Source organism: Balaenoptera acutorostrata, chromosome 5 (assembly GCF_949987535.1).
Source record: "Balaenoptera acutorostrata chromosome 5, mBalAcu1.1, whole genome shotgun sequence".
Lineage (NCBI taxonomy): Eukaryota > Metazoa > Chordata > Mammalia > Artiodactyla > Balaenopteridae > Balaenoptera > Balaenoptera acutorostrata.
In genome coordinates this window covers 121,388,262-121,415,937 of record NC_080068.1, presented here as the reverse complement: position 1 = coordinate 121,415,937, position 27,676 = coordinate 121,388,262, and the positions used below count along the sequence as shown (strand labels likewise).

Genomic DNA, 27,676 nt, shown 5'->3' with positions numbered 1-27,676 from the left:
TATGCAAAAGGGAGAGAGAAGTGAAAAGAAATTTGGATTTCATTTATTTCTCAGATTATTTGAGTTTGAACAGAGGGAAGAGGAAGTGTCAGGCTTTACCCTGCAACTCTGGGGAGGATCACACTTGCTGAGAGGATGAGAGTCACCATGAGCCCTAGGATGGTCAGTGGACCACCAAAGGAGGCTGAGGAGATCATCAGAGTGTAAGAGGGTCATATCCCATTGCCTTGCTCCCTAAATCCAATGCTACAGGACACTGAACATGTTCCTTGAAATGGCTCTCTTGTGTTAGAGAAGGAATAAGAGAGGTTTTAGGCATTCTGCTGTGAACTGCTCTCTAGAACTCTTTCTGGGAGTGTAACACTGTCAAATTCAAACTTTGAGATATTGATAAGCCCCTGGAAACCTTATAGCTCCTGACAATAACTAGGAGATGGTTATGAAAGCCATAGTCATAAGAATCTCGGCCAGTGGACCTAAAGTCAATATTCTGTACATAAGGCCTGAATCTAGCTTTTATGTTCCTAATGGGGTTACAAGACGATGTGTTATAGGAATTCAGAGGAGAATAAGATCAGTGTAGGCCTGACCTGGGTATTGAGCTGCTATATATATACCAAGGTGCTTTACATTAAATTATATAAGATACAGAACTTGATACTGAGGAATAAAGGGAATAGGAATAGGTAGAGAGTGATCAGAAAGTGGTCTTTCAAGGTGGAAAGAATGACAAAGGCATAGATACAGCGATATTGCTGCAGACCTTTTTGTCTGGAGTGAGTCTGTGTTAGCTACGGGACAACAGGAGATGGAAAGGTAGACAGTTTAAATTGTTTTCAGGTCCCTGAAGAGCAAGTTAAGGCGTATGGAAACAACTGGAAAGAATCAGGTTAGGAAGGCAAGATGAGGCAGCATTTTAGGGCTAAAAGGTTAGCACTTTCCATGGGATGGACTGCAGTGAAGGGTGGATAGAAGCTGTAAATAAACGAAGTAGAAACCAGCACCATGGTTTACAAATGAAAGTCAAGGCAGTGAATTAGGCTGTGGGAAAGGAAGTGAAATTTAAAAATATTATGAAGGAATTATTGACGGAATGTAGAGACTGATTGGAAATGGGGGGTCAGTGTGATGTTCAAATTGCAGAACTGAATTAGGGATAGCAGGACCAATAGCTAGTTTGAAGGGAAGATAATAAGTTTCATTTAAGGCCTTATAAGTTTGATTTGTGAATAGATCATCAAAACCCAGTTTCGCTCATTCATACAACAGGATATGGGTGTGATCTAAGTAACGTTTGTTCCTCAGTTCCCTGCTCTTTTTTCTTTGCAGTCTCTCCCTAGGAGGGCATATTGGCTATTGTGGTCTCCACTTACAACTCTATTAGGATGACTTCACGCCCTGTCCTCTCTAACTGCACATCAACTTGGAACATTTCCCACTAGGAAATTCTCATCCAAGGGTCCACAAAGCAAACAGAGTTTCCATGGATTGCTGCATAAGTGGAACCTCAGGGACAGTTCCCTCAAAACAGGAAATCTGTTAGAGCCTTTAATACCTGCCAGATTCATGCATTTATAATACAGGTAAAATATGTTTTCAGGAGAAACAAAAATGAACATATGTCATGGGACATATCCAAGCAAGTTTTCTGGCACTACAGAGAGAAACAGAAACAAAAGAGAACACCATTGAATAAAGTCCTTGGAGACTTAAGTTTATTATTCTACTAAGACTGCATATGATTCAAACATGGCAGGAGAGTACTGGAATACTTTTAAATTATAATATAACCCAAGTCAAAAGACTGGCAGCTTGAGGCACAGTGAGTTCATTTTCAGTAAGGAGGAATGGCAGGTGGGATAAAATGTGGCCATTATGTCCCCATATAGCATTTACAACAGTTTTTATTGAGGGAAAAGTTAAGGTGGAAGTTGATCCAAGTTCATTATCCTATCTGTAGTAAAACAAATGTCATTATCCAATCTGTAATTTTTGCCGACATAGGAAAACTGTCTGAAAAGGAGTCAGTTACACCTAATTCTAGAAGGTAGACATCTGTTCAAACACAGTTTGACAGTGTTATGGTGCCTGACCACATAGTGTTCTGTGTGGTGTTCCTTCCCAGTGTGCGTCTAAATCAGGAGGCCTACTCCTAACTTCACCAGTGCTCTTTAGATTTTCTGATTTCAGAAAAAATTAGGATTTAATTACTTACTTTGAGAGGTCTCACAAAGTATTAGGTAATAATATATCTTGACAATATACATTTGTCACCAGTGTAAAAACACAAAACAAAATAGAGAAGCTTTGGAGAGAATTCGGCAATGGATAGAAATGACTTCATTAACATCATCTCTTATTTGTACTCTATATTATGATCTGTTAATGATTATGCAGGACATGTGGCTTCTTCTTGTAAATAGTTTTTTTTTTTTTCAGTCTGATATGATAAAGAGGACACAGCCTGGCAAGAGCGGCATGGTTTATATATAGAGAGATGGTGTTAGTTTTACATGCTAAATAACTTTTTGAAGAAATGATGGCTTCTGTAAATTATCTGCAAGTTAGATGTAATGTTTCCTTAGTATTTTAACGTCAGTGCCTGCTTAATAGCAATAGTGTCAGTAAAAAACATTTTAAAGTTATATTTGAAGAATTGAAAAGAAGTGACTTTGATGAAAATGTCATTTGCTTGGATATGAAAAATATGTTTGCTGCTGCGTGGAGCTTTTCCTTCTGTTAAGCTTTTAATATTTAGTTCTTCTCTTTCGTTCTTTCTAAAAATGAGGAATTAAGTCTGGCGGCATGAGGTCTACCCTATGCATACCAGAGGAAGCTCACCATGATGTGTTTGTGGATGAAGCCCCTCCGGTATCTAGCTGGTTTCAGGTGTGGATATTCTTCCGTGCTGGTGATTCTAATATTCCAGACCTTCTTCCAGGCCTCATACAGCTGAATGTGTACAGGGTAGACGCCCGAATGGTGAGGGGCCACTGCGTAGCCCATGTCAGTAGGAATGCCATGCTCCTAAGACCAAGCAAATGTTAGTTAGCATGTGGGAAGATTTATCTGGATCCTATTTTTATCCCAGGATTTTCAAATGGACTATAAATACATTTGTTTCACTCCATCATTACTTAATTGTATGGCAAAATTAAAGTGATAAACATTAAGACTTCTAGACTTCATGAAGCCTGATAGCCACTCCACCAGTTTTGATGATGATACATGTGTGTTTAAGAGGTGATGGGACAGGACTAGTGCTTTTAATGAATAATGTGAAAGAGCCTGCATTCAGTGCATCCTGTCACAGTCACCTGTGACTCACCTTTCCTCACGATCTCCGTAAGTTAAATGACAAACACTCGCTACAGACAACACTCAGCACTCCCCACAAAATAAAACCAGCATTTCTTAGAGGGCAGAACACATTCTGTGTTCACTAGACTTGCTAACAGGATTTTATTTTGTCTATAGCCCAGTTTCTACCAAGTGTGCCACGTTTCTGTTGTTCCCTCAGCAAGAGGGCCAGTAACAGACAATGTTCCCTGCCTCATTAGAAGCACACACTTTTGATTAGAAAATGTGGTAAAATTTTATAGAGCAATTTTCTTTGAAGCCAAAGCCCTGGTTATAGTGAAAGTAGAAGGTACTGAATGAGCCAAACAATCTGGAAATCTAGTTGATTTGAAATCCAGCTTTAGTATATAGAATGAGTCCAGTTTTAAAAAATCATTTCAAAATTACTCTCTCTCTTTCTCTCTCTGTCTCTCTCTCACTACGTCCTCTATTCACTTGGTCCTGACCAAGTCTGGAAATTCTGAAAATAAATCTACGTGACAACTAGACTATTTTGGAGGGGACTTGGGAAAACTTTGTATAATTGTGATTATTCTTCTTCATTTGAGATGGTCCATTATTCCTGATAAAGTCTCTTTAGCATAAAAGATGAGATGTCTTTTATTAAAAGAACACTCATGGTGTCAGTAGTAGACATGTATTTTTTCTCCTGAATGATATTATATTTTTCTATCTGTATTTTTCAACTGCTTTATATTCTTCAAAAGTTCTACCCAAATAGACTTCCTCTGACTTGGTCATCGCTTGTCTTCATGCCAAAGTGCAATTTCACATACAAAGAACCATAGTATTAAGCTGCTAAATGCACTGAATTGTAGAAATATGGATATGGAAGAAGTGGAAAAGACATGGCTAGCTTTGTTTTTCAACCTAAATAACAGGAGGTGAAGGAAGTGTATGAGCACTTGAACACAGAAGGAACAAGGGTTGCCAATCGTTTGTCATTACCAAAGTATCTGTCAGACTCCTTCAATAAGGCATAAAAGGCTCACAACCAACCTAACATAGCCGATCTCCTGTCAGCATTCATCCTCCCCACCCCAGTTTCTGATGATTCCTTTCATGTCTTTGCTGTACACCATACATATTGTCCACCCAACTGGAATGCCCCTTTCCTCTTATCTTGTAAACTGTTCATCATACAAACTCAGCTCAGACAGTTGTAGTTGAGGATGCTGGAAAGGGGAGATGCCACACTGTTGCTATGAGGAAGAGAATGGGTGGAGTAGATTATACTTGTGCTTCTGAAGGGTGAGAGGGAAGTTTCATGTTCTTCATTTTATTTTCATCTTTGTTAGAAATTACCATAACTAGGCAATTATTATTATCATTTAGAATTTCACTACAAAGTGAACTGAAATATCTCATTGCTTTCTTTCCCCCGTTTTTAAAAACTCTAAGGCAATTTTTTCAACTAAAAATTACTTACCAACACATACATACTTTGTGTTAGAAAAGGTCAGTGAAGTATTCATCTAAAGTGGTTTAAAAATAGGGGTGCAGTGATAATGGAACAGTTGAAAGAAAATGAATTTCAATCACAGAAATTTAAAGAAAAATTGTGAAGAACTACGGGTTATCAGTTTTTAAAAGGGTATAGGAAGAAGCAAGAATGAAATTCACAACGACAGGAACTACATTATAAAATTCAAATATCTCCAAATTTGTGAGAAATTATGCTGACAGAAAGCTCAAGGTAGTTTTAAATACCTGTAAGTGGTCAGCTATCTCTTCAGAACACTATGTAAGAAAAGGGCGGTCCAGCACAGCAGAGACATTTCCCTTATTTTGGAATATTCCCAAATATTTGCAAACCATCATATACACAATTTGTGTTTTTCTTTTTAGCTTTTAACACTAAAGAAATACTGAGGTTTTTCAGTCTCATCTTTTATTTGTGTGCTGGTGCATTGTGGCACAGTGGCGGAAAACTCCCCTCCTGGAGTCAAACACAACTGGCCATTTCACTCTTGCATTTACGACCTGTGTGGCCTTTGGAGAATGATTTATGACCTCTAAGCCTCATAAGAGGTTCAGAGGAAATTAAATAATACAATACATGGAAAGCATTTAGTGCAGTTCCTGAAACATGATACACATTCAATGAATGTTGTTTATTATTGTTGTCATTACTGGCCTGCCTCCATTTTAAAATAAGCTATCATCCTACTTAACTCAACTCTAATGTGGAAATTATGAAAATACTGGGCCACCCTTTTTTTCAGTAAAAGAAGAGGGTAGATTTGGGGATTCTCCCTTGTGAGGCTTCTGTGACTTCTATCCCACTATCCCTTCTTGGGCCTGCTTTCCTCCTGATCTAAATACCCACAGCCATGTGGCTCCAGCCTGTGAGTCACTGAACGTTAGCTGGTAGGTGGTCTCTTTTAAATGAGATGAAGGCAACATAAATTGGCCCCCAAATTTGCGTTCAATACCAGGGAGAACACCTGAAATCTTACTGGGTAGAAAAGTTGGGGCTAAGATTGCAGGTCTTTATGTTCTGGGATGCAGACTATTATGTTTCAGAAGATTTAGTCCCAATGCTAACTTCTTTTTTTTAAATTTTTAAATTATTTTTAAATCTATTTATTTAGTTTTGGCTGCATTGGGTCTTCGTTGCTGCGCGCGGGCTTTCTCTAGCTGCGGTGAGCGGGGGCTACTCTTCATTGCGGCGTGCGAGCCTCTCATTGCGGCAGCTTCTCTTGTTGTGGAGCATAGGCTCTAGGTACGTGGGCTTCAGTAGTTGTGGCACGTGGGCTCAGTAGTTGTGGCTCGCGGGCTCTAGAGCACAGGCTCAGTAGTTGTGGCACATGGGCTTAGCTGCTCCGCGGCATGTGGGATCTTCCTGGACCAGGTATTGAACCTGCGTCCCCTGAATTGGCAGGTGGATTCTTAACTGCTGCACCACCGGGAAAGCCCTGTAATGCTAAATTTTTGACTGATTATTCTCTTCCAGATTTTTAAATTTGAAATTAAGTACATTATTATTTTGGAATTGGGGGCAAAAAGTCTAAAAGAGTAGATATTTTAGCTTAAAAAGTTAATTCTCCTTATTCTTTTTATGAATCCTTGACTGAAACTAGCATCTTAGATCTAGGAACTCTGTAATCTATGTAAAAATTTCCCTAAAAAAGGAAGTGGACCAAAAAGACTAGGGAATATGGCTATTTACTATAAAATGTATGTTAAATACTTAGAACACAAGTGGGATTAATTATTCTCACAATTGAACTCTTCATCTCCACCTCTCAGCTCTACCAGAAATGCTCTTACCCCAGGGTTCCTCCATGCCACTAAATGACGTGATTATCAACCAACTAGTTGCCGTGTCAAAAAGATAGAGGCTATTCTTGACACCTGTTTCCTCATTCTCTCCTAAATCTCCTTCATTATCATGTCCCATCAGTATACCTCTAGTATAAATCTTAAATCTATCCACTTTTCTCCAGTTCTATCATCATCATCATCACCATCACCATCACCCTAATCCAATCTACCATTTTATCCCATGGCCTTCGAGCATAGGCTCCTAACCATTCTACCCATTTCCTCTCTTGCCTGCTTCCAATCCATTCTCTACATAGCAGCCAGAGTAATACTTAAAAGACCCAAATATGACCATGTGACTTTCTACTCAAAATCCTTCCATGGTTTCCCCCTGCACTTAAGATAAAATACAGAATTCTTAGGGTGGTCATGAGCCTTGCATGGTATGACCATGCTTCTCTCTCTTGCCTGATTTTGCATTACCCTCCACCTTTCATTGTATTTTAGTCACATTAATCTTTTCCCAAAACTCACCAAGCGATTTCCTACCTCAGCATCTTCCCATATGTGGTTTTCCCAGACTGGAATTTCCCTACTCCAATTCTTCACTTAGATAAATTTGGCACCTCTTTTAGGTACTTTATTCTGTGATACCTTCAGAGAAGCCTCCACTGACAAGTCTCAATGTAAATGAAGTCCACATTAAGACTTCTCTTAGCAGCATTCATCTGTTTTTCATGGTACACAGCACAGTTTGTAAGTAAATATTGCTTCATATAATTGTTTTTTAATGTCTCTCTTCCTCATTAAACAATAAGCTCCATGAGTTCTGGGTTCTGTCTTATTCACTGCTATATGCCCAGTGTCTTGCCAACAATAAGCAGTCAACAAATATTAGTGAACAACTGTATTAACTGATTCTGACTACCTTCCTCTCATTCTGATTTTCACTTTCTCAATTATCTCAAACGGTCAGTTCATCTGCAGAATGGACATACGGTAATTCACAGAGAAATTTAACATCTGGATAAGTAATACTTGAATACACTTTTGAAACTGTAGTTAAAAATGATTCAAGTGAAAAACAGACACTTATTATTATGAATTTATATTTAAATTATACTGTATAGAATTAAAAATTGCAAGATTTTCCTAAATTGTGTATTCAGATGTTTCCACATGGAGAATGTGAAGATAATACAATTTTATCAAGCAAAGAGTGATATTTGATATTCAATATTGATATTCAAAATTTCTTAGAAAAACTTCCCCAAAACTAAAAAAAAAAAAATTGGCATTTAGGTATTTGAGAAACAGTAATTTCATTCCTGAAGAAATCATTGTTTTTTACTATCCTTGATAATATTTCTTTATTTAAATTCTTGCTAGTTATCAAGAATGATACTTTACTTTTAATATTTTTCTCTATTTCAATCTTTCTAAAGAGAGCATTTTAAATTTACACTAATGACCTGAAGATTTGTTGCCTATTTTCATATTTCTCAGATTAGCAAGAATACAAACTAATGTAATTTTAAAAATGCACAGTGATAGGAAGTCAGGCATTCTATACAGTCGAAAAAATCTAAAACTTCATTACCACATAATTTCAAAATACTTCTAAATGCTTTTCTATAGTACATTTGGGTTAGAATGTCCCATTTCCTCAGTATGTAGAAGTTCATGCTTTGGTTAACTATCTCATAGTATTGAGAATTTACATTTACAATTAAAATGGGCTTGCAATAAAGTTTCCCGATGTTTCTATTTGGTGGTATATTTTGGAGTTGTTTCTAGAAAAAATTGCTTTTTAAAGATAGATTTTTAAAGTGCCTTTCTTAAAAGCTGTGGCTGTTTGAGATATTATTTCACGTAGAAAGTAATACATTTTTCCAGATAATAGGAGCTCGTTTGGAGAGTGGAATTAGAACCTTTTCACTAAAAGACACATGCATACACATACACATATGCATGTACATACACATACACACACAATATGTGAAGAAAACAAAGTTATGAAACTATTCCCTTGAATTTGAGGAGCATGTTAAATCTTCTAAAGACTGTTTTCCTAAGGTAATACTAATGAGCCACACATGAATTTTATGAGAAACTGTGGGGCCTCTGGCACTTGAAGGAGTCCTACAGCAGTTGCTGTGACTCGGGAGAAGTAAGAAATGGCAGTGATGGTGACCCAATGTACCTAAAGTTACTATTTGAAGGAGTCTTACTTCCTTCTTCATCTAGAACAAAACCAGGCAAGTCAGGATTTATCTTTGGGTTAGGGAATTAGGTTTGGTACTGAATGCTAAGAGTGTAAATATTAGAATATGTTCCTGTGATAAATGGAAGTACTTTTGGCATGGTATGAAATGAAAGATCTTGAAAGAAATAATTACCTTAGTGTAAGAATTTGATTTTTCATTTCTTTCAATTGTGAAATAAAGGGGTTGTACAAGTAGTCACTAAGATTCAGATTTAAAATCCTGTGTTTCTTTGACATAATCTTTGTGGTTTAGAAGCAGTCATATTTGGATGCTAAATATAAATGCACTATTTTTAATCCATGATCTAATCTTAAACTAACATGTGTACTTTTCTTCCTACATATTTAAGTAAGTGATAATGCTCTAAAATGTGATAGGCATATTTACATAAATTTGGTTAATATTTATAGAACTGGCCCCTAGATTTCTTTCTAGTTTGTTTTTTTTTTTTAACAGGGTGCTCTTTAATTCATAATATAAATTCTGTTTGCCAGCTGGTATGTGAAAAATCTGCAGTGATGATCATGTTGTTTTTAATAGATTTGGTTTAAGAGTTTAAAATCATCCTCTGTTGGCAGCTGTTGTATAATTAAAAAGCTGGCTGGTCTTCATCATCTCTGGTTGCTGGGAGGTAAGCCCTAAATCCTTTGAATTTTCTAAGTTATAAGAATGTCTTGTTATTCATGGTGGGTCCCTGAGACCAAAGATCTGAGTTTATGTTAACAAAATGACTCAGTTCAGAGTTTGGCCATGCCAGAAACACCAATCATTCAATTAGAGAGTTGGGGCTTTGAGCTAGTTTATATCAGCCTGACCTCTAGGCAGGGGAGGAGAGTTGGAGATTGAGTTCAGTCATGCAGTCAGTCAGTCATCATGTCTATGAAATGAAACTCCAATAAAAACACTGAACGTCAAGGCTGAGGCAAGCTTCCCTAGTTAGTGATATTCCTATGAGTCCAGAAGCCCCAGGAAGGTGATATTCTTTGTCTCACAGTCTGGATTTTAAAAAAACATGGCTACAGTAACAAAAGGTACAGAAGTCTTTGGGTAAAGGTGTTAATAATGAGATCTTGTGAAACAGAATGGCATTACAGTAACTCTTATAAAACAGAAGTATGACCTCATCACTCTGAAGTCAATCAGATCTGGAGAAGAGTCTGTAGTGTTTGATTAACTATATAGTGAGAAAAGAATCTTATTTTTCCCATATTCAAAGAGATTAGTGGAGGGAGGGTTGGATTGGGGGTTTGGGATTAGCAGATGAAGACTATTATACATAGAATGGATAAACAACAAGGTCCTACTGTATAGCACAGGGAAATATATTCAATATCCTGTGATAAACCATAATGGAAAAGAATACGAAAAAGAATATATATGTGTATAACTGAATCACTTTGCTGTACAGCAGAAATTAACACAACATTGTAAATCAACTGTACTTAAATGAAATTTTTTTAAAACGTAAAAAAAAAGTCAAACCCATGACAATAAAATGATCAGTATCTATCAGGGAATCTCTGGGATAGGGAGCAGTTTAGTATCGTGGAGGAAGCACAAATTTAGAAGTCCTGGGCTCAGTCTCAGTGCTGCCCTTCATTAGTTGTAGAACCTTGGGCAGGTTATACAACTTCACCAAACCTCAATTTCTTTATTTTCCAAGTAGGGGTAAAAAAACAAATTATCTTACGGAGATGTAGAGAATGAAAGATATAAGCAACATTATAGGTCAAGTGCCATTTAATTTCCTTTCATCTTATTAATATTATTCTCTTTCTTATTGAAACAACAACAAGTAAAACACGGAAACAGAGGTAAACTAAGAATCCTTCCACCATCACTTCCAGCCCCTGCCAAAACTCAGGATTCTTATTTAAGAGAAGACATCCCTTAAAAGAAGACACATGGGACTTCCCTGGTGGTGCAGTGGTTAAGAATCTTCCTGCCAATGCAGGGGACACGGGTTCGAGCCCCACTCCAGGAAGATCCCACATGCTGGGGAGCAACTAAGCCCGTGCGCCACAACTACTGAGCCTGCACTCTAGAGCCCACGAGCCACAACTACTGAGCCCACGTGCCACAGCTACTGAAGCCCGTGTGCCTAGAGCCTGTGCTCTGCAACAAGAGAAGCCACCGCAATGATAAGCCCCTCGCACCACAATGAAGAGTAGCCCTCGCTCGCCGCAGCTAGAGAAAGCCTGCGCGCAGCAACGAAGACCCAACACAGCCAAAATAAATAAATAAATAAATAAATAAAAAGACGATACACTCTCATTATCAGCCTTATCCAAAAAAAGTTTTACCAAACAGTATACATTTCTTCTGGAAAAAGTAATTGATATTATGTATAAAGTAGGAGCTATAAATATCCTTGGTGAGTCCTTTTCCCTTTGTAAACAAGTTCATTTGTGTCATTTTTTTTTTTTTTTGCAAATGAAACAACAAAGGATTAATCTCCAAAATATCATTTCTTTATAGACTCCTCATATAAGCGATATCATACGATATTTCACTTTGTCTGACTTACTTCACTCAGTATGACAATCTCTAGGTCCCCAAACTTATGGTTATGGGGTGGGGGCGGAGGGGGAGAAGGGATGGTTAGGGAGTTTGGGATTGACTTGTACACACTGCTGTATTTAAACTGGATGACTAACAGGGACCCACTGTATAGCACAGGGAACTCTGCTCAATATTATGGAACCTGAATGGGAAAAAATTTGAAAAAGAATTTAAAAAATCCTTGGTGAACCATAAATTTGATAAGGCCATAACAATGACATCAGCAAAAGCCCTTTCTTGACACTACATCTTCCCCTTCAAGTACTACCCCAAGTTAATAGCTGAATTATTTGAAGAACTTTAATGAAATTTAGTAAGCCAAATGCATTAAGAAATTCCAGAAACATGTATAAAAACATCAAATTACTATGTTGTGTAACAGGAACTAAAATGGTGTTGTAGGTCAGTTATACTTCAAAAACAAACAAACTCATAGAAAAAGAGATCAGATTTGTAGTTACCAGATGTAGGGGATGGGGAGGAAAGTAGTTAAAAGCTACAAACTTCCAGTTACAAGATAAAGGAGGTACTAGGTATATAATACACGACATGATAAATATGTAATGAAAGTTGTTGAGACAATAAATCCTAGGAGTTCTCATCCCAAGGAAAAACATATTTTTTCTATCTGTTTAATTTTGCATCTATATGAGATGATGGATGTTCGCTCACTGTGGTCATCATTTCATTATGTGTGTAAGTCAGGTCATTAGGCTGCACACCTTAAAGTTATACAGTGCTGTGTATCAATTATATCGCAGTAAAACTGGAAGAAAAAAAAAATTCCAGAAACGAAAGTTAAGCTAATAATTCAGTACCAATACAGAAAAAGGTTTACAAAAGGTATGTATACTTAGCTTTAACCTTCATTTTCATTTGTAACCTCTCAGAAAGAATTATTTCAGGGAGAGTGACAGATTTTCTTCTAGCCCTCCCGAATAATTATGTAGTTTATGTCAAGTTAGTTTCATTTAACAGAGCATGCTGTTTTCCTCTCTTAGAGTTCCCTTCCAATTTTTGAATTATCGTCATATCTTTGTTGAGTGTCTCATAACTAAACACACCTCTAAAGGGTGTGCTTTTTTTAAGAATACTCAAAAGAATGATGTAAACACTTGCACTTCGCACAGGCCGGGTTGATTTTTTTGAATTGCTAAAATTTCTTCAAGTAAACACATGAAGGAGTTTGTAGAAATGTAAAAAAATGAATCTATGAAGCTTTATTTTTTTATGCTGTAGCAAAGTAACTGAAAATGAAATTATCTAGAGACATAGTGGAGGAATTGAAGGGTTTAGTCTAATCCAGCTTTCTCAGAGTTTGAAACCATGAGTTTAACATGGTCCTTTGGGGTCCTTGAGAGGTAATAAACCTATAAACAATTCAGACACAGGCTTAAATTCTCAAAGTATTTGCAAACACATTTAATCTTTCTGAAAATATATAAAAGGTTGATTAGACTAGGAGTCTTTAAGTCTGCATGGTATTAATTTTTTTTTTTTTTTTAAAGGATTTTCTTATTTATTTATTTATTTATTTATTTTTGGCTGTGTTGGGTCTTCGGTTCGTGCGAGGGCTTTCTCCAGTTGCGGCAAGCGGGGGCCACTCTTCATCGCGGTGCGGGGACCGCTCTTCATCGCGGTGCGCGGGCCTTTCTCTATCGCGGCCCCTCCCGTCGCGGGGCACAGGCTCCAGACGCGCAGGCTCAGCAATTGTGGCTCACGGGCCCAGCTGCTCCGTGGCATGTGGGATCTTCCCAGACCAGGGCTCGAACCCGTGTCCCCTGCATTAGCAGGCAGTTTCTCAACCACTGCGCCACCAGGGAAGCCCCTGCATGGTATTAATTTTAACTGAAGTAATATTACTGACAGAATAGAGAAGTTGGTATTGATTTTTGTTTGTTGTAACTATTGCATACCCTCTGGTATTTATAATAGCCGTCAGGACAGTGATGTTGCACCATACTTGCGTGATGGTTGCACAAACACAAGAAATTACATGAATCATATAAACAGTGACTGAAAAGAAAAACATTGTAAAAGCCAGATTTTAATGTTCTGAATTTGTTTAAAAAATATAACTCTTCAGGAAGTAATAACATTCTGGTTGTGAGCTTTTTGTAACAGCAATCAACAGCAGTATCAGTGGCATGTCAACTTTCAATTACCCAAACCATGTTGGTTATGGGGGCTTTGGAACTTGACAGACCTGGGATCAAATCCTTTCTCCAGCTTTCACTGGCAGTGTGATTTTAAGAAAATTACATAAGCTCTCTGAGCCTCACTTTTTGCATTTTAAATATGGGAATAACTAGACTCACAGGTGGTTGTGAGGATTAATTGAGGATAGATACATGGAAAGCACTAAGCACAATGTCTGGTAGATATCTGGAGTTCTCTTCCGACATTTCCTCTGGAGAGTCAAGAATCTTTCTCACTGAAATGCAAGGTTCTGTTTCATGTAGGGAAAACAGGATAATAGATTTTCAAGTTTCACAGTTTTCCCTGATCTGAGCATAAATTAAAGGAAAAGAATGTGGAATTGGGGAGACTAGTTTGGATGTGCTGCAATGATCCAGATGTGGGATAAAAAATTTGGAAGTGGAGTGGGGATGGAAAGTTTTGAAATGGATTAGGATATGGTACAAAAGGAAGAACTCACAGAAACTACTGAACGATTGGGAACTTGGAGTGGGAGATACGAAAAAGCCAAAGCAGACACAAAGTTAGCAGTTGTGAGGATTTTACTTTCATTGATTGATTAATCATATTCAGGGGTAACATTCAAAATATTTACCAGCCAGCATGCCATCCACTGATCAGTCAGACCTGTTGCCAGCTGTAGAGCTGGAGCTGGATGTTGGAGACCATGAGCCATGCCCCTTCAGTTGGGAGGTTTGCGACATGCACCAGGAGGGTCTGAGGTGGTACTGGGGGTATTGACGCTTTTCAATATTGTAATAACTGGCATGGCCATACCAGTACTTTTAAGTTTAATATCAACCCGTTCCTTCAGACATTGTTTTTGTGAAGTAAATTATATACTTTACCATATTGGTCATCCTGCTCTGAATAATGGCTAGTGTCTTTCTTAACTGTGCTGTTTGCATTAGTCCAGAAGTGGTCTACCAGCTCAGACTAGACTTTGTGCATCCTGAGTTAAACTCTATTTCTATTAGGACCATTAGAATTATACTTTGTTTTCAATATCAATAAAATGAAAATCTAATGTCCCTTTTTTATAAAGTGCTTCACTGAAGTAAAAATGATAACATTCATTCATTCTCTAGCTGGCAAGCAAACTAATTAAAAGATTATTATATATTCCTTAAGCCAGCAAGTCTTTCAATATATTTTAAATTATATTTGATGCTATAATCTTTATTTCCATTTTAGAAAAGTTAATGTGCTCACTAATCTAAAGAGTTGCATAATTGACACTAGACATTTCAGCTAATGTAAATTAGTGGGTTCTGCTGAACCTGGAAAAGAGGGGGAAAAAGGACACTGAAAGAATAATGATAATACAATCAAAAATTACAATCCTGGGCAAGATTTTATGTTTTCAGGATTGGGAACATTGTTTCACTACTACCAATTTTAATGGTATTGTCTGGATCATTGCTAAGTATCACTGATATTGGCAATGAGTTCTCTGATAAAATTTCTACTAATTATTTTATCTCTAAAAATTAAACTACCATAATTTACTAAAATGTAAATCCAATTCTCCAACTGAGAGTATATATACTGATGAGAAATTTTTTGAGGTTTAAATGCAATAAGTTATTTTATTTTTCCAATGGAATTTTTTTTAAAGTTTTTTTTAAAAATTTATTTATTTTATTTATTATTTATTTTTGGCTGTGTTGGGTCTTCGCTGCTGCGCGCTGGCTTTTCTCTAGTTGTGGTGAGCCGGGGCTACTCTTCGTTGTGGTGTGTGGGCTTCTCATTGCGGTGGCTTCTCTTGTTGCGGAGCACGGGCTCTAGGCGTGTGGGCTTCAGTAGTTGTGGCACACAGGCTCAGTTAGTTGTGGCTCGCGGGCTCTAGAGCGCAGGCTCAGTAGTTGTGGCGCACGTCTTAGTTGCTCCGCGGCATGTGGGATCTTCCCGGACCAGGGCTCAAACCCATGTCCCCTGCGTTGGCAGGCGGATTCACAACCATTGTGCCACCAGGGAAGCCCCAATGGAATTTTTAAAACTGTATAATAGATATTTCTACTGTGTTGTAGGTCAATAATTAACGTTACAATTAATCTTTGCCTCAAAAATGGTACCTTTCAAAAAAATCCCCTGTTGAAATTTCATTTTAATAAGTGAATTAGCCCATATTTGATAACTAAAAATATTTTTCTAATCAACCTCTAAAGCTGTATTTCCTGATGGCTGTAATCATCAAATGCAAGTTTGCTTAAAGGATTTGCTTGACCTTCCACAGTAAGCAATTAGAGCTTTCAAAGTAAATTAAAACAGACATTAAATTCCCTTGTGAGACAGAAGTGTCCACATTGTGCAAAAGGATTAATAGGTCAGATGTGTTTGCTAAAACTCAATGAAAATAGCAGGTGTTTGGCTGTAGATGGTGATAGAGAAGGCCCAACCAAAGAGTCTTACATCATAGTCTCAGATTCTCTGAGCTGGAAAAGTATTTAAGTGTCCTCTAACTCAATCACTCATGTGAATATTACATTTTATCCATGGCCTCTAGTCTTGTTTGAACACCCAGTTGCTTCTTTGTATGTCTTTCAGTTCCTTCACTGGGAAACGCGCATGCTCATCTTTAAATTTAGAGCTTCCAAGCTGGTGGAAAAAAGCAGAACGTGACCCAATTTAGAAATGCAGTATCAGCACAATACTGCTGGTTCCTAGATCTAGTGAGACGAGAGTTGAGGCAGAATTCCTCCAAAATAGTTTCTTTGAATAAGAGTAGACTCTATATCCATACATGATAAATGATAGTCATGTGGAAAGTTCCTCAGATTCAGTTGTTTGTCTCCCTTCCCAACATTGTAGAACCTCTGCCTACTGTAGGGAACCTTTGGGAACCTAAGGGAAAAGTTGCCCTATTAGTTCCACCTCTAGCGCTCAATTCCTCTTATGTTAGCAGAATTACCAGGTACCCCCTTGGATTACCAGGCAAAAGAGAAATCTAGACTTATGTGTGTGAATTGGTTTGGGAGGCTAGTGAGGAAACTTGGAGATCACAATTTATGCAGTTTTAGAAAACCAGGATTTCTTGGGTTTTTTGTTTGTTTGTTTCAGCTGCGCCACGTGCCCTGTGGGATCTTAATTCCCCTGACTAGGGATCGAACCCGTGCCCCCTGCAGTGGAAGCACGGAGTCTTAACCACTGGACCGCCAGGGAAGTCCCCAGGATTTCTGGTTTTAAATTCTACCACTAGTGAGCTTTATCATCATGAGTGTGTCACTGTATTTCTCTGACTTTTCAGTTTTCTTCTCTATAGTGTGAGAATAAATATACTTACAATTCAGGGTTGCTGTAAGAATTAAAGGAAATAATACAGAATATATAAAAAAAGAAAATAAAACACTTGAACTTTTCTTATTACATCTTTAAATTTAGCAGCAAAGCAGCTTTGTAACCCTAATGCCTTAGTGGGAAGTAAAAGAGTTAACACGCATTAGAAAATGTGTAGAATTCACATGAACCAAATGTCTTTCCAATACAGAATAAGCTTTTAAACTTGAGGATTTTTGTCCCTTTTACCTGTCACTCTAAACACCTCAGGAACCTAGGTAAAAACTGAAGATGGCAGTTTTATGATACTGAATATAATGATAATAAAAACAACAGCTGTTATCTACTGAATGTGTGTTATGTACTATTTGGGTTGTCAACCTGAAGCTAGGAATGACATTTTTAAGAAATATCCTCTGCTTGGCACTTGAGGTTAAGAATGACTAAATTTCAATTTTGAATTATTCTTTCAATTCATGATGCTCTGTAGTTGAGAATTCCAAAAAATGTATAACTACTGTGCCTCAGTTCTTATTGTATATACTTCCAAGTATTTACGTTTGTTAGGTATAACCATAATATTGGCATGCATTGATTCATTCATCCAAGTCATAATAGAATACCATTATTTTAGAAAATGTTCTATTTTCAGGAGAATATAACAGTGAATGTCATATCTTTCATCAAATCTGCCTTGATAAACTGTTTTTTTGAAGGCTACCTAAACAACAATAACAACAACCCTAAAAATCTTCCTCCTCACTTCTTAGTTTATCTTTTATTGGTACATTCTTTTACTTCATGTATTTTCTTCTTTTACAAATTCCTCTCTTTCTCCACAGATTTAAAAAGAAACTACAAAGTAATTTTCTTCTCCACATCCTCTCTTGCTGATGAATGTTGCTAATATTGGCAGTCTTTTAGACTTCTGAAGATCATAGAATTAATGTTTGCTGCATTGAGGGGATTTTTAGTGCTCTGTATTACAAACTGTGGCAATGTTTACCCACTTTTACATGCTGTTTACTATTCCTGTTTATACTTTCGGTGAAAAAATACTGGCTCTCCGTCTCAGGAGTTTGCAAATACTGTCAAAATATACACACAATATTAGCATGTAGGACACTATTCTTGCTTTCTTGACAAAATATCAATGCCTGGCAAAGGTATACTTGAAGCTGTCTATTTTGGGGAGTAGACTGAAGTTAAAAGGTAAGTATAAGCTCCTGATACTACCCATAAGTATTTGGTCTTCTATATTCTCATGGAAAAAGCAATATATTTTATAACTTCTAACCTTTTCTTGTACAAATTTGAGTAAGGTATCATGTGTTTCAACTAAAACATCTTGGGGCTTTAGAAGTTTATGTAGAATACATTCCATGATAAGTGGGCAAGTGGGCATCAGTACTTTCTTAAATTCTGATTAGCCAAAAAAACTAATAGTTAACATGGCTGGGTGGCCAGCCAAGGGAGATGTAACACGTGCTCGTTTCCACAGAGTTACAGCCACAATCTCTCTATGCCATTTTAGAGTATAAATATGTTAAGGGCAGGTATGTAAGGAAATAGTATATCTTCAGGGTTTAGGAACTATAACGTTAGGAAAGGCATGTATGTGTAGGAAATCTCAAAATTGAGCAGATTATACTTCAAATCAGTCATTTCTAGTTTGGGGGTCAGGACTTCAAATCTCTAGAAAAACATTTTCTGTCTGTCAATGGAGTGGTTATATTTTAGAATTTTCCAGCTCATATCCAAATTAACCAGTGTAGTGTATTTTAATTATTTTGCACCCTAGGTTTAGTCTACATTTAGTAGAATTTACTTAGAAACATGATTTGATGGTTTTAGATTTATTAACAACATAATCTATGAACATTGTAATATACGTTTTGGGGTTTGCAAATAAGAGAAATGCTGTAATAAATAAAGATATATTACACTTCACTGGCTTTTTGAGTGGTAATTTCTGCTGCCTTGATCATTTATACTACACATACTCATGGAGTACCTTTATGAGCTAGGAACTGTGATAGAAAGAATATAGTTCCTGCCCCCAAAGTACTCCCTGCCCAGGGAGGGAGAATGCTGGGTAAATAATTACTTGTCTGGACTCCCTCCACATGTTTGTGTGCCCTTTAGAATAATTCATAGAAACAAGGATAAAACATCCTCCCCGCCCCAAACATAAGCCTTATTGGCTTGTTAATCACCGTATACCGTCTCCGCTCATCACAAGCACATTTTACAATGTACTGTATGTATTAGAGCTTTTACTGTAAATTTCCCTGTACAGAATCAGAATCCCTATAGTATAAAACAGTGTATTTTGCTCAGTCAAGTGAATGTTCCATCCTATATTATATGTATGTGATGTCTTTGAAATAGTTTTCTTCCCAATTCTCTTGCCTTTCTGGATCGACTCTTCATTACCTCATACCCACAATATGGTCTCCTACCTGGTGTTTTCCCTCAGCCTCATTTAACTACAAATTCTCCCTGACGCTTAAATCTTATTCTTATTTCAGAGTGTACCTAAACTCCTATTTGCACAACATTTCCCTGGGCACTCCCAGTGACACTTACTTCTCTGAACTGTAGGTTTTATGTCTACACGGTTTGGTATTAGGTCCTGGAATATCTCATTTTATTGGAGACTTTTTTAAAAAATTGAACTATAATTGATTTACAATGTTGTGTTAGTTTCTGTGTACAGCAAAGTGATTCAATTATACATATATATACATATATTCTTTTTCATATTCTTTTCTGTTATGGTTAATTACAGGATATTGAATATAGTTCCCTGTGTTATACAGTAAAACCTTGTTGTTTATCTATTTTATATATAGTAGTTTGTATCTGCTAATCCCAAACTCCTACTTTATCCCTCCCCCCATCCCCTTTGGTAACCATAAGTTTGCCTTCTATGTGGAGACTTGTTTTATGTGTATATTTTTCTTCTGCAGTGCAGCAGGAAGCTCCTTCTGGATGGGAACCATATTGTATGTGCTCTGACCGTAATGTCATGTAACTGAGTCCTGTGAGTGTCTTGCGAAGTTCCTTTTAAAGTAGAGCCCTGAAAGCATTAAGCATAGTGATGAGCACCCAATACAAAGTCAAAAGTCACATACTGAAAGGATGCACTGCCAAATTGTTCTAATGATCACATAGAAAAGCCTGCTTAAAAAGTGCCAATATGCCAAAAACCTCTAAGACATTCTCCGTATAAAAAGCTGGTCATTTCTGTAGTCAGCACACATTAGTTCAATGTCGTGTTCAAAGTGAGTTACTTACTAAGGCAAATTTTTTGTTAAGAATCATCTGCTCCACCAAAGATGACTCATTATGGAAGAGGTGGGGCTGCATGTGGTTCCACATATGTGGAAACCACCAGAACTCATCCGCAGAACGAAGTAGAAGGTCGTCCCCTTCATCCTCCTCTTCAGTTCCTTGGGTTGGGGGGGGGGGGAGAGGAGAAAGATTATTCAATTAATTTCAGTTATACTGATTGCCTGTTTATCTGTATATCTATCTGTCCATCCAACCAACCGTCCATCCATCTAATTATGTAATCGTATATATATATTTAGAAGGTACCATTTATACTATCTTAGATACATATAAGACTTGGAACATGAAATGTAACAAAGGAAAATCTGTTACTTGGGGAACAACCAGAGACTGTGATACAACTCTTTTTAAAGTTTTAAAACATGAGACATGGATATAAAATCACTGCAAGATGGAAGTACACAACCATTCCAAAGGACTTTAGAACTTCTAACTTTTAGGATATTTATATAATTTGCAGTTTGGAGAGAATGGGGGATAAGCCGGGAATGTAGTCAAGGGAATACGAGTGAGGAAATGTGCAGTAGAGCTCTAATGGTTGATCATTAGACATGGGTTGTGACACAACAGTTGCAACAAAATAATTCCATAATTTACTTGGGTTACTCCTGAAGTCTGAGAAGAAGTTACTCAGTATATATTTAGTGAAAACTAAGGCGTAAAAAGGAGAAAAAAGGGAAATGTAGGAATTATTATTGAGAAAATGAGAGAAAACTGAAGGAAAGAGAAAGCAAAGACAGTGATAGAAAGAAGGTGAGAAGTGGTGAAGTCATTGTAAAACAATCCAAGTACCACCATGCTCCTTGGTGCTACTTGTGTTCCTCATGTTTGCCCTTTCTCTCACGTTCTTGGAAGCAAACTTTCATCAAGAGACCTCTATTTCCTTGAGAGTCAGCTTTGTTGTTGTTCCTCTGATTTTTCATATTTGAGCTTGTTTTAATTCCTCCATTTTCCACGACCTGCAGTTTAGTTGAGTGTGGGAAATTACACAGTTCTCTAACTTATGTGAGGGGGTAGGAGTCTCTTTTTGTATTTCCCCAGGCAGAGTTTCTTTACTAAAGCATGAAATGAGAGCAGTGTAAGGTGCCTGTCCTGGCATGTCATAAAGTGATATTAATCATCACAAAATTATGCAGCCACGCTTTAATTTCAGCCACAACACTGAATCCAGTAAGGTCCTAGAACAGTGGTTTCTTCAAATGATGTCCCTTCTATGTGGAGAAGAAACCTCCTCTCATATTTTCAATAGCAGTTCTGATGTGACTGTAGTTCTAATAGGGCCCTAGGGGCTAAAGATGGAGGATGGACTGCTTCCCTGGCTCAGCCAACTGAGCCTGGTGCTTGTTACCACTCTTCTTTCATTTAGTTTTCTAAGAGAAGGAAGGCAGAGCCTATCGATAGGAAAAGAATCAGATCCTGTGCTTTACTGTGCAGTGAAGGAGACCAAAGATAAAGATGTAGTACGAGGCTATATGGTTGCTCCACTGTATGCAGGAAGAACAGAATTAGTGATATAGACTGAGTGGAATAACATAATCTTTCAACAAGGAAAGTCTTCAATTCCACTTTCATATACTTAAGCATTAACACTCTGCTGATATGAAGGAACTTTTTCTCTCTCTGTAAAGGGCATCTTTAACTTGAATCTGTTTTATTTCCCTTATTTTTCCTCTTCATCATCCACTCATGTTACCACAGTATAGTTGAACAGGTATAGCCTTTGGAGTCAGAAGTTTCTAGTTTATTTGTAGTTTCCAACACATTTGAGTTGTGTGATTGTGGGCAAGTCACATAACCCCTTTAATGTTGGTATTCATGTAGGCAAAACATACGGATAGCAACACCTATTTTATTCTATTTGGGAGGAAGTGTCTACACAGTCCCGGCACATACTGGGTAATCTAAAATGCCCATGTCTTTCCCTCCTGTATTTCTTGCTCCTGTTCTTCTACTTGTCTCTGTGAGTTTTTTTTTTTTTTTTTCACTATAATACTGCATGGGGGGGTGCACTGTCATGAGTGTTATGTGGCAGAGGGGACTTTGTATTTAAGAATGTAAGAACTGATCAAGCCATTATATTAACTGACTGGCCTGATAAACGAGTCCCCCACGTCGAGCATTCTTGGGGCTTCTGAGTGATTATCTTACAGCTCTGGGAAGCCATCTAGAGAGGAATGCAAAGGAATAGGAAAATGGAGGTAGGGGCTTAGAATATCTGATGACCCCAGTCATGGCAAAGTCTTGCGTCCTGCTACCTTTTAGGTGATAAATAAGGCGGCCCTGGTAAAGAAACATTAGCTATGTGCGACTGGTGATGCTTAAATACATGTTGGGTTTTTGTTGTTGTTGTTGTTGTTTTGTTTTTACATAAGGATGATGTCATTTGGTTTCCCTGCAATTAAACATCTCTACTTACATACTCTCCTCTTGTTTAACATTTTGTATGTCCTCAGGACACCATATTAGTTAAGATTACAGTCAGTTACTTGTTGCAGTTTTACTTTCCCATACTGAAAATAGGCAGATGTCTCTTGGGGTTTCCCAGTAATCAGTTCATTTCTGATTTCCACCTCCCCTGGGAAAAGTGAGCTGAGATTTCCTAGTTTATGAAAAGTCACCCTTCCTACTACTTTTAATCTCTATTCCCCGCCTCCTATAACTCCTATCTTTCCCTGCATCCTTCTTCTTACCTCTTTATTCATTTTTCTAGTTGGCCTTTACCCAAAGTTTATTTATGAGGACAGCACAACAGATTTCAGAATTCTTTGGAAAGATTGCTCAGGTATTTGGTGTCCTTTCCTGAATATCATGGTGAAATCTGCTATTAAAATATCCATACATTTTAATCATGCAAGAGTCAGACAAACAACGTCTGCCCTCTGACAGACATATAAAATCATAGTAGGCATAATTGTATGCCTTTCCTTTTTTCTTTATAACTCTCTCTTATCTGATTTCCTTTAATCCTACTTTGGGGATGTTTTACATCAGAATTAATTATATTGAGAACAAGTGTCTGTTGCCTAACACTTTAAACATCATGATAAAAAACAGCTGAAACATAGTTATTCATGGTTGGATTGTGCTGGCCTCTTGCCACTCCTTTATTCCTCCACTTTACACACTTTTGTCAGAACTGGAGAGAGAAGAACTAGAAGTCAAATTCCTCAATTTTAAGTGTCATTTCTTAAGTTGTTACAAAACTACACTGACATTTTATAGTTAATGCAAATTATTATTTTATTATATATCTATTTAAATAACTTATGTCTCTTCAGTATTTTATCTGTAGTATTTCCTACTCTGATATTATATTAAAAACCATCATTGATTGAGACTGTCTTAAGTGTTTTTCAAGTAGAGTCTCATTTAATTCTCACTACAACCCTATGCGCTAGGGGCTACTGCTAACGCCATTTTACAGGTAAAGAAATTGATATTTGGAGAGGCAAAGTAATTTGTCACAAGTCACTGGGAATACTGGGATAGAACCTGAATTCAGAACCTGAATTCTAACCCAGATTACACAACTCTAAATTCAGGACCCTTAACCATCATTCACTGATCAAATGTGGAGTTTAGAAATAAGATTAGCATTTACTAATTCACATAACATTGCTCTTCACATTGTTAATTAATTCTGTGATAGAATTTACAAATACTATTGGTTCTCAGTGATTTGGGAAAATATATAAACCTAAAGAACCTATAGATAAGGGGAAGGAACCTTTTGCCATTCAGCTTCCTTAATCAAGGATTGCCAATTGAATGATAAAAACCCATTTTTCTTTTTTCTAATACATAAGACTTGGGCTCTGACTGACCTTAAGTTAAGAGTATTTTTTGACACTTAAGTAGCTATATGACCTTGGGCCCCTCTAAGTTTCTATGTTATTATCTAGAAAACAAGGTAACACATTCTTTAACTCCTAGGATTCAATGAAAAGTTACATGAAAAGTGCTTAGCTAAGTACCTAGAATATGGTGCTGCTCACTAAAAGAGAACTATAATTTTTATTCTTTCATCTCTTTATTTCTCACAAAATGCACAAATCTTTCAAAAAGTAAAGTACATCAAACAAGATGAAACCCTCTCCTGAAATGAAGTCTTACTAGTATGACAGTGCTGTTTTTCTCCTTCCCTTAAAGACTGAATAAAATAGAATTTTTAATAGAAAAAGGAGTTACTCATTTAGAAAGGAAGGCCGTGTAATTCAATTAAACTTTACAATATTTAATTTTTGAAGGATTCAGAGTATTAAGTTTTATATCTGTTCCCATTGAAAACTGATTTTACTGGTTTTAGACAAGCCTAGCTAAGTTTTTGTGGAAGCTTGCAGGTCTTATACAGACAACAAAACTCTTTCAGGCCTTCTCCTTAGATTCCTCCTGTGTTCTACTGTCCCTGGCTTAGAGAGGATATACCTACTGTGAGCTGTGGGAAGTACCCAAGTAAGGAAAGAGAACAAATCTTTCAGAAACAAGAATGAAGGAGAGCCACTGGCTACAGTCATTCTTTAGCATTCATCACTGGGCAAAAAATTGAGTTGCCAGGAGTGCTTTATTATATTTCTATTATGTTTGGGAAAAAGTTTTAATTATTCTTAATATTTAGAGTGATTTTCTTTCATAACACAACATGGTCAAATTTTATTCTCTGACCTTGTTCCATATAAATACTAATAGTTAAAATAAAGGTAATTTTATTTTCATTCAATCATTTATTCATTAATTCATTTTTTTTTTCAGTAGGCACTGTCCTACTTGCTGGTGTTACAGCAGTAAAGCCTTCGTAGAGTGTTCATTTTAGTGAGGGAAGAAAGACAACAGATAAATTTAAAAATAAAGTACATTCAACATCCATTCATGATAAAACATTTAGAAATCTACTAATAGAAGGGAGCTTTCTTAAGCTAATAAAGACTTTCTATAAAACTGTCCATTGAAAGAATTCCCCTCAAGAACAGGAAGAAAACTACTGAAGGATTTCCCCTGAGGTCAGGAACAAGATATGAGTGTTACTATCACCATCTTTAATGTTTATGGGAGATCCAAGCTAGTGCAATAGGCAAGGAAAAGAAAAACAATTCATAAAGCTTAGAAAGGAAGGAATAAAATTTTTACTATTCAAAAATTATATGATTGAATAGGTAGAAGATCCAAAAGAATCTATAAACTATAAAATTAATAAGTGAATGTAGCAAGGTTGCTAAATATAAGATCAGTACACAAAATCAATTATATTATTATTATTATACTATCAACAGAGAAATGGAAAACTTTAAAAAAAAGACACCATTTACTATTGCATCAAAAAACCCCACCAAGGAATTAATATAAAAACAATAAAGTTGTATCAAGTGTAATTAAAGAGGACCTAAATGTGTTCAAGAATAGGAAGACTCAATATTTAGGATAGCAATTCTCCCCAAACTAATTAATAGATTTAATGTAATTTAAATAAAAATTTTAGTGAGTTTCTTTGTGGATATTGGTAAGCTGATTTTAAAATTTACATAAAAATGCAAAGGGCCAAGAATTGCCAAGGCAATCTTGAAGAAGATGAACAAACTTAGAGGACTTACAATAGCAGATATTAAAATTAATTATAAAGTTACAGTAAATAAGACAGTATGATGACACAAATGGAACCAATGGACAGGAGAGTACAGAAACAGAGTCCACATATATATGGTCATCTAATTTGTGACAATGATGATACCATGGTACAGTGAGAAAAGGATGGTCTTTTCAATACTTGGTACCAACTTGACATCTTCATGGAAAAAAAGAAGGTATCTTGACCCTTATCTCACACATACACAAAAATCAATTCCAGATGGATCTCAGATACATTTTAAGCATATAGGAACATATTTTCATGATCTTGTGGCATGCAGAGATGTCTTTAAAAAGACACAAAAAAGGAAAAAAAAGATAAATTGGACTACATTAAAATGTTTGTTCATCAAAAAATACCAGTAGGAATGTAAAAAAGATAAACCGCACATTAGGAGAAAGTATTTGCAACACAGATAACTGACAAAGGGCTCATTAAGAGTATATAACGAATTTCTACAAATCAATAAGTAAAAGCAGACAACTCAATAAAAAAAAAAACTGAGGTATTTCAAAACAGAAGATATCCAAATGGTCAATAAATATATGAAAGAAGCTCAGTTTCACTACTTAGTGAAATGTGCATATAAATCATACGTAATATGATATCTCTACTGCCCACCAGAAGGGCTAAAGTTAAAAAGACAAATAATATTAAATACTGGTGAGAATGTAGAACAACAGGAAAACTTACATACTGTTGGAAATAAAAACTGGTACAACCACTCTGAAAATCTGTTTGGCATTTTCTACTAAAGCTGATCATAAATGTACCACATAACTAGCAATTCTACTCCTGGTTGATAACCAACAGAAAAGAATACATATGTCCTCTGAAGGACAGGTACAAAAATGTTCTTAACACAACTATGCAAAAAAAAAAAAAAGCCAAAGACTGGAAACAACCCAACCATCCACATTGGAGGAATGGAATAAAGAAATTCTGGTAAATTCAAAAAATGGAATACTACAGAACAATGACAATGAAAGAATTACAACTATACACAATGATGTCTGCATAAACCAAAATAATGTTGAACAAAACAAGCAGTATATAGAAGAGTCCATACTATATGATTCCTTTTATACACATCTCAAAGCCAGGCAAACTAATTTATGATATTAGAAGTTAGGATAGTGGTTTTCTTTGAGGGAAGCTAGTGACTAAGGCAGCACAAGGGAGGGAGTGTGTGAGATTCTGGTAGTATCTCTTTCTTGATCTGCATGCTGGTTATGGAGCTCTGTACACTTTGTGAAAATTCATTGAGCACTATACTTATTACTTATGTGGTTTTATATATGTAAATTATAGTTCAATAGAAAAAAAGCCCATTAAATAATAATATGGTGAATAAACTTTCCAACTATTAACATTTTGTAAAGGTGAAAAAATAACAGGTTAAATGAAATTGAATAATATGAAGAAAATAAAGTAGGGGAGAGACACAGGGAATACAGGAAGGTGTGAAGAAGAGGGGTCATAATTTTAAAAAGAGTGGTCAGAGAGGCTTTAATGAGAATAGTTAATCTCCTTTTTCTTACCTGTATGGTAAAATTTCCCTGAAAATCCCAGGTTGAACGTAAAATTTGTGATTTGTGCACGCAAAAGATTCTGAGTATCAAGCAGGGCCTGAAATACATAATTTAAAAAAATATATCAGGTAGAGCATGGCCTTGAGAAGATATCTTCCTTTAGCATTCAAAAGGTAATACTACTCCTTTAGACATGAGAGAATTAAATGATGGAAAGTAGTTTCTTTACCACCTTA

The 27,676-nt window shown here is 36.5% G+C and overlaps 1 protein-coding gene across 2 annotated transcripts in view; it reads right to left on the bottom strand.

Annotated features, from left to right (window-relative positions):
* The window catches only part of NDST3 (N-deacetylase and N-sulfotransferase 3), a 165,727-nt gene that overhangs the window by 70,215 nt on the left and 67,836 nt on the right, over positions 1-27,676 (bottom strand). For both annotated transcript variants that reach the window (XM_057547465.1, XM_007172425.2), the window contains exons 3-5: positions 27,450-27,537; positions 20,232-20,386; positions 2,842-3,027 (exon numbers count right to left, since the gene is read on the bottom strand). In XM_057547465.1, the coding sequence (XP_057403448.1) occupies positions 2,842-3,027; positions 20,232-20,386; positions 27,450-27,537 (429 nt within the window). The remainder of the gene's footprint in view (positions 1-2,841; positions 3,028-20,231; positions 20,387-27,449; positions 27,538-27,676) is intronic.